Consider the following 8668-nt stretch of genomic DNA (forward strand, 5'->3'; position numbering starts at 1 on the left):
TGTTGACATGTCTAAGATGGCAATGCCACAAGCATGCCTTGTCTAAACCATTAGACGAATCGATATGCAACACATTATTTCCTAATTTATCTACAACCATCACAGTTTCATATACACCATTATAAGCCAATGCTTCAAAATAAAAAGTACCATTATAGAAAGCATTAATAGAACCAACTTCATTATTAAATGAAAATCTAAAACCTTGTCTGTACAAGCCATGAAAAGAAATAATATTCCTTATCATCTCTGACGAGTAGCAACAACCATTCAATTCTAATCCTAACCCACTACTAAGCACTAAAGAATAAATCCCGATTTTGGTGACAGGCGACAATTTCCTATTGCCCATTATCAGGTTCATTTTCCCATGCTCCACATCCTTATTTCTTCTTAGCCCTGCAAATCAAAACAAATGTGAAAACTACATCCTGTATCAAGGACCTAAGAACTAGCATGTGATTAGTTATTAGATAGAATAGTATAAATACATGCGAAGGAGGGATTTATCTTCCCATCCTTGATGTCCTGCAAGTATTTTGGGCAGCTTCGTTTCCAATGCCCCTTCTCGTGACAATAGAAGCACGTTGCTTCTTTAGGATCAGATGAGGGAGTGGCAGAACAAGCTTTACTTTTGGATCCATTTGAAGAAGATCCATCATGGGACTTTCCCTTGTGGCTCTTAGAGGGAGCTTTCCTATTTTTCCCTTTTCCATGTCCTATAGCAAGGACCGAGGCAGCAACAGTGGGGGTGGACTCAATAGCTTTTCCTTTAAGTCCACTTTCAAAAGTTCTCAACAAACCTTGAAGTTTGCTCAAAGTGACTTCCTCCTTGTTCATATGATAAGTCATTTTGAACTGATCATAACAAGGAGGTAAAGAGTGTAGGATTATATCAACTGCCAACTCTTCGTCAAAGTTGACATTCAACTTGAACAAACGATCCACATACCTTTGCATCCTTTGCAAGTGGCTCATGATGGACTCTCCATCTTTCATCTTGGTTGTTATCAGCGACATGACAATCTTGTCCCTTTCTTGACGCACACTTTGATGGTACTTTTCCATCAAATCTTGGCACATCTCGTAAGGCCAGTAGTCTTTGTAGAGTTGCTGCAGCTTAGGAGTCATACTGACTACCGTAATACATGACACCTTTGTCACATCCTTTTTGTGAGCCCTATACTCAGCTATTCGTTCAACATTAGCTTTGGTTTCATCTATCTCTTTGAGTTCTTTGTCGAGGACATATTCTTTCTCCTCGTATCGCAAGGCCATTTGAATGTTCCGAATCTAATTATTTAAATTGGATCCATCGAAGGCGATCCTTGCACAAATTTTCATAAGAGAAAAGGAGCTTGAGGAGTTGGAGTTCGAGCCAAAAGCGTTGTTTGTGCCAGACATCTGAAAGCAGAAAAGGAACAAAGTTTTGATTAGATAATGAATCTTTAATATAACACCCAAATGAAATATTAAGGCTAGGACCCAACACAATTATTCATAATTCGGAAGAGGGATGCCGTAATCCAATTGCAAATTATTTGAAGGTAGGTACATGACAATTTACCAATTCCACCACAAAAAACAAAATCAAGAATTAGGTTTTAAATGAAATGAAATTCCTATATTCTTTTAAGAATCATTGAACTTTTCAATGGCATACTTAATCTTGATTATGCCCTTCAAGTTTGTGACTGGGATACCGAAGATCACAAACAAGGTGTGAATAACCATGCAAATTAGCCTGACACTCTCGATGTCGTTTACCACCTAATCAATGTTCTGTTTAACCACACACGCTCCATTGATCTATGGTAATTCTTCAGCTACCCGTTGCCACTCTTGTTAGTCCAATTTAGTGTTCCGGTTAACCATACACGCTCCATTATCGACTTGGCAAGGCACAAAGTGCAATTTCATGGACTAGCATCATTTTCACATTTTTTCTAAAGTAACTAAGATTGGGAATTTATAAAAACATTTAGTTACTTTATTATAATCACTACAAGAAAAAAGGCCTTTTACGACGCGCAAAATACGACGCTCATTGATCTATGTTACGCAAAGGAGAGTGACATTAGAAAAATGTCATCTCTTCAAAAAATTTTAAGGATAGAAGACACGCATTATTGCGCGCCCTTAAATTAGTGTCTAAAAAAAACACGGAGGGCACCTATAATAAAATGCGCGTCGTCTAAGGATGTCGCTTTATATTTTTTAATGGAACGCGCGTTCTGGGGGAAAGGGGGAAATGAAATTCTGAAAAAATTAAAAACCCCGCCATGCTCTCCTCTACCTTCTTTCAATCGTTCTTATCTCTCTCTCTCTCTCTCTCTCTCTCTCTCAATCAAATACCAAATCAGCGCTCTGATCATCTCTCCCTTTCTCCGAATCTATCCCTATCTTCTTCTCTAATCCAATTCCCGAAATGGAGTTCAAATCCAACAATATTTCTGAAGACAACAACAACAATCAAGGATGGCAGAAGGTTACTTACGCTAAGAAGAACAGGAAGAATCAGCCTAAGCAGCAGGTGCCTCAACCGAAGGCGCTTCCAAACGGATCCGTTGTCGCTGGTAATGATAATGTCTTCACTGCTATTGAGAAGAAATCGGAGGAGCGTAGGAAGGTTATAGAAGCATAGAGATTGTCGATTTATGATCCTGCTCCTCCTCCGGTTAAATCGTCAAGGAAGAAGAACTACTCCTGCGTAAATCTTTCTCCCTCTTTTTTCTCACTGCTTTAAATACCTTCCTCCATCACCGACGACGCCATATCCGATCATATACAGTCCATCGAGAGAAAATCTAGCAAAAAGCTACTCATCCCCGGAGATTTAGCATGGCGGCATCGTCGGCGAGGGTAGATCTGGACGGAAATACGATAAATCCGTTCACAATATGCATGATTGGTGCCGGTGGATTCATTGGCTCACACTTGTGTGAGAAATTGTTGACGGAGACGCCGCACACTGTCTTGGCGGTGGACGTTTACAATGACAAAATCAAACACCTTCTCGAGGGGCCGGATTCCCTTCCTTGGGCTGGTCGCATCCAGTTCCACCGCCTCAACATTAAGAATGATTCGCGCCTCGAAGGTCTTATCAAGTGCTCCGATCTGGTAAAACCTTCAATTGCATTTCTAGATTTGTTTAATTTATTTTTTGTTTTCAATCCTTGATTTTATTTTGTGTTATTAATCCTCTTGGATCTGCATTTTCATCTTCTTCAATGTAAGAGTGAGGAATTTAGGATGTGAATTTCGTTAAGCTGTTACTTGAATACCTCTAGAATCTGGTCAAAGATATTGTGCGTGTTCCATGCTTGAAGCGTAAAGTACTGAAAGAATCCATTAGAACATGTTGATGGCTGCTAGTACTTTGCGGAGATAGTATTCAATAACACGTATTCGTCCGAATGATTGATTTCATTTTATTTTATTTTTGTTGATGTAGACAGTAAATCTAGCCGCGATCTGCACACCGGCGGACTACAATACGCGTCCTCTTGATACGATCTACAGTAATTTCATCGACGCTCTCCCTGTGGTATGATTCACGTTTCTGTATCGTTGATTCGACATATTTTTCATTTCTTCTATATTATAAACTCTTCTACTGTTTCTGATACTCGATAATTTCAACCAATTCTATGATTTATAAATCGTCAATCTTATCTTCATCCTTTAGGTTAAGTACTGTTCAGAGAATAACAAGCGGCTCATTCACTTCTCCACTTGTGAAGTATACGGGAAAACCATTGGTAGCTATCTTCCCCAAGATAGCCCCTTGCGACAGGTAAGAATTCAGATTTAAAGTAGGTATCTGCATTATTTAATCAATACTTACTTATTAACTCCTTTTTTTTCTTTGATCATAACAATTTACAGGATCCTGCTTACTATATCCTTAAAGAAGATACATCCCCTTGCATTTTTGGCCCAATTGAGAAACAAAGGTGGTCTTATGCATGCGCAAAACAATTGATCGAGAGGCTAATCTATGGTATAAACACATTCTTTTTCTCATCTCTCATTAAATGATTGAATTCACCAATCACCATGGAATTCTCCTCTCATGACTTTGGCTTTCTTTGCAGCTGAGGGTGCTGAAAATGGCCTTGAATTCACCATTGTTAGACCTTTCAACTGGATGGGCCCTAGGATGGATTTCATTCCAGGGATTGATGGTCCCAGTGAAGGTGTTCCCAGGGTTCTTGCTTGCTTTAGCAATGTATGTTTCACCATATCACTGAATTTTATCTATTTAATTACTCAATTTAATCGTTATCTGGACTTAAAAAATGGATTCTTTTGTTTCACAGAATCTTCTCAGACGTGAGCCTTTGAAGCTAGTTGATGGTGGTGAATCTCAAAGGACCTTTGTCTATATCAAGGATGCCATTGAAGCTGTTCTTTTGATGATTGTATGTTACTTATTAGTTATTACAACACTCTTAATTTCAATCAAAGATGAATCTCATTCTTGACTATTTTCTTCACAGGAGAATCCTGCTAGAGCTAATGGTCATATCTTCAATGTTGGAAACCCCAATAATGAAGTTACAGTGAGGCAGCTAGCTGAAATGATGACCAAGGTTAGTGAAAAGGGTATTTTGGGAAAGTAAAAGTTTGGTCCTGTCCTAAGTCCTAACATTCCATTTTATTGCATACGCAGGGTGTGTGGGCCTCATTGATGTATGCATTTTTCCCTTCAAATAATCAAAGCCTTTTTTTCTTTTAGTATTAATATGGAACATAAGCTTTTTGTTTCACGTTTTTTCTGAAGCTAAGAAAATAATTGATTCATGTATGGCTGCAAAGGTAAGTTTTGTAACATCTTGTATTCAAGAAATAACAATGTACTTTCCACAAAAAAATTATAAATTATATTCTTTGAAAAAATTGCTAGATTGGTAGGTTTAAAAGTAGAATGTCCTAATAAGAATTAATTTTAAATGTAGAATGAAAATGACAAGTTAATATTTGTCATTGAACTGTAGGTAGACTCGTTTGCTTACCTACCTCCTAACTCAAAGCATCACTTTGAGAGTTATGAATCTTCTACACTTGTTGTATTTGAAAAAAGGTATGTTATTCCTTCTCTTTATTTCATCCTGCATCTGTGTGTGTTATCAATTAACCACAAGGGCTAAAAAGTAATTTAACTTTTGTGTAGGTATGCTTACCTAGAAGATCATATTCCCGAGCCAATTGTTGGCTCCACCAATTAGCAGCCACTTCTTGATACCCCTGGAGACGTATATACTTTTTTAACAATCAACCTAGTAGAATAAGAGTCCACTTTTTTACTATTAATTTTTTTACTGTTTCCATATTAGGTATTCCATATTAATTTTTTTAACAATCAACCTAGAATAAGACATCACTGCCCTTTTGAGTCTCAAGAAAATGCAAAACCCTGCAGTGACACTGTTACCTTTTGGTTTACCAATCCAATCTACATGTCACATTCCTTAGTAACTGATTCACTAGGATCTATCAAAGGCTCTATCTTTCTGCTGAAGAGAACCGTCCCCTTTGATTACTGATAAATTGATGGTCATTCATATTTTCTTTATCTATCCCCTCTAAATGAAATGTATCTCAATTATTGCAGTTTCAAACTGAGAAGAAGCATTCAGATTATCTGGATGTCTTAAGCGAGACACATAACAGAGCCTCAGATCAAAAGATCCAGATTGGTGCTGATCCGGGTGATGGTCACACAAAGCACATTTTTAGAGGCTAGATGCAAGTAGTCTCTCTCTTTCTCTATCTCCTTTTTTTTTTAAATAAATTTGGTTCTCATTGTTGGCTTCCGAATAACTTTTATTAATCCTTGTAATTATATTTTTATCTTTTTTCTATCAGATGTGCATCCTCAGTTCAGTCCTTGATAAGTGCCTAAGGCTGCTTGGTTTTGAGTCGGCAGCACCTTGCGATACCTCTTGCAAACTCAGGTATGTAGCTTTATTATTCCGAATAGCTCTTGTTTTCTAGTATTAGAAGATCATATGTCTTGATTTCATGCATAACAATAGAGAGATATTGTAGCATCTTTAATAGAGCTATGTAGCATTATAATCCTTCAAATGTGATGGAAACATATGAGGTGCAACGAATAAGCAAAGAAAACTCTTAATCCCAATGATGTCAATAATCTTCCAGAAACTAAAAATCTTCATTGTTTGTACGATGCATGATATATTTGCATCCCATGCTATATTATTTAGATGCTTTAACTTTCATTAATTGGTTTGAATGTTGGTGTTTAGTAATTAAACTCAATTTATTCCTCTTTTTATTAACAAATTTTATTTATTCATGATCTTCAGCTATCTTCTGCTTGTGGGCGGCTTGTAATTTCAAGTGATGGAGTCTGGGATACTCTTTCCACTGAATCAGCTCTGGAATGCAGTCGCGGATTGGCTCCGGAATCAGCAGCAGCACAAATTGTCAAAGTACGGAAACAAAAAAATGTCAAATTTGTAATAAAATATTATGCAATGGATTCTATTTTTGTATGACATTAAATTTTATGAAATGGATCATATTTTTTGTATATGATATTTTATTTTCTATTATGATGCATTAAATGCAAATTTAATTTGAAAATTAGTAAATCTATAAAAAAATATTTTTTTAAACATTTAAAATTACGATACGCAAAAATGTGTGTCATCTTCATTTATGACATGGCCTTTCTTGACAGGGGCTTTCTTGATACGCATTGCGTGTCATTAACACGCGCGTCGTAAGGTTACGACACGCGAATGCGTGTCGTCTTCCTTTATGACAGGGCCTTCCTTGATACGCATTGCGTGTTGTAACCGCGCGTCGTAAATGCGCGTCGTCTATAGACGACGCGCAAAAGCGCGTCGTCTCTCTTTATGACAGGGCCTTCCTTGACACGCATTTGCGCGTCGTCTGAGCGTTTTACGACGCGCAATGAGCGTCGTAAAAGGCCTTTTTTCTTGTAGTGAATCATTATACTTATTAATGAGAGACTTAATGTCATATCCTAACCGTTCAGCTAACGACCCTCCAATAGTCAAGAGTGCAGTGGATAAGAGTGGATACCCAATGGTGGTCATTTTATAGGCCGCTTCCTTAAACACCCCTTATAGACCAACTTAGTGAATGAGGCCTACTAACGGTAAGACTGATTCATCTTATACATATATATACATATCAATCTTTTAATATTATAATAGTATAAGGGTTGTATTTTAAACTTTTAAAACACTAGGGTTTTAGAATTTATTATTTCAAAATTAAAACTTTTAATCAAATTTTGAATGCGAAAACTTGAGGGCAAATTTTAAAACTTTTCAAAACTTCTAGATCAAATTTTAAATAATTAAACTAATCATATAATTTTGAGCATTATCTTAAAATTTGATCATTATGTTTTAATTAGATGAGGATATTCATTACCATATCAAAAAAAATTCAATTTTAAATAGTTAAAACAATTTAAGGTAATGATCCTTATCTTATTTAGGTCTGAAATCTAAAAAATCTGCCAACAGACGAATCAACTCGTCGAGTTAGGGCATGGACTCATCGAGTTGGTCCAACTCGTCAAGTTTATCTTTGGACTCGTCGAGTTCAACAGACAGTGAGCAAAACGATTTCGATTCAACTTTGAACAAATTACAATTGCATCACATATAACAGAAAAAGACCCTAAGCTCTGATACCACCAAATGGTTTTGAGCATTACAACATTTTTATGTGCACATGCAACCCTATTTGCTTTGGATCTAGGTTTTTCTCAATTTATACATAAAAATTAATTTTCCAAAGCAAGAACCCTAATTCTAGGATATAAAATCGAAATCTAATCATATTAGGGTTAGATGAATAGCTTTCTTGTTAGCTAGTAGTAACAAGCAATCCTCACTTCAATTCCTCACTACTAGAAAAACAGCCTTTTATGACGCTCATTGCGCGTCGTAAAAGGCTCAGACGACGCGCAAATGCGCGTCAAGGAAGGCCCTGTCATAAAGAGAGACGACGCGCTTTTGCGCATCGTCTATACACGACACACATTTACGACGCTAATTTACGACGCGCACTTATGACACGCGTTTACGACACGCAATGCGTATCAAGGAAGGCCCTGTCATAAAGGAAGACGACACGCATTCGCACGTCGTAACCTTACGACGCGTGTGTTAATGACACGCAATGCGTATCAAGGAAGCCCCTGTCAAGAAAGGCCATGTCATAAATGAAGATGACACATATTTTTGCGTATTGTAACTTTAAATGTTAAAAAATAACATTATTTATAGATTTACTAATTTTCAAATTAAATTTGCATTTAATGTCTCATAACAAAAAATAAGATACTATATACAAAAAATACAATCCATTGCATAAAATTTAATATCATACAAATAATCGATCCATGGAAAAAGATAAAACAAATCAATAGAAGTTTTCTCCCTATACATGATTATTACATACTAAATAACACACTTTATTTCATATTCATACATATGATTACATTATTCATTAAGAAAAAACATATACCTACAGCTAGACTTGGAAGATCCATAATTGAATAGGATTTCCAATGTAACTTCGATCCAAATGAGAAGTAAATACCTTATATATTGAGGACATTACACTTGGACATTCTTCAAACTTTGTGTAGATT

At 36.5% G+C, this 8668-nt stretch overlaps 1 protein-coding gene across 1 annotated transcript; it reads left to right on the forward strand.

Moving 5' to 3' along the window:
- The first annotated feature begins 2826 nt into the window (after window positions 1-2826).
- Window positions 2827-4645, forward strand: LOC111907147 (UDP-D-apiose/UDP-D-xylose synthase 2-like). The gene is made up of 7 exons (XM_023902947.3): window positions 2827-3120; window positions 3455-3547; window positions 3689-3796; window positions 3889-4003; window positions 4098-4231; window positions 4323-4424; window positions 4503-4645. Exons 1-7 carry the CDS (start codon window positions 2842-2844, stop codon window positions 4623-4625), a joined length of 954 nt encoding a protein of 317 aa, XP_023758715.1. The 5' UTR covers window positions 2827-2841; the 3' UTR covers window positions 4626-4645.
- The last annotated feature ends 4023 nt before the right edge of the window (window positions 4646-8668 follow it).

The sequence above is a fragment of the Lactuca sativa genome, chromosome 2, assembly GCF_002870075.4.
Source record: "Lactuca sativa cultivar Salinas chromosome 2, Lsat_Salinas_v11, whole genome shotgun sequence".
NCBI classification, from domain to species: domain Eukaryota; kingdom Viridiplantae; phylum Streptophyta; class Magnoliopsida; order Asterales; family Asteraceae; genus Lactuca; species Lactuca sativa.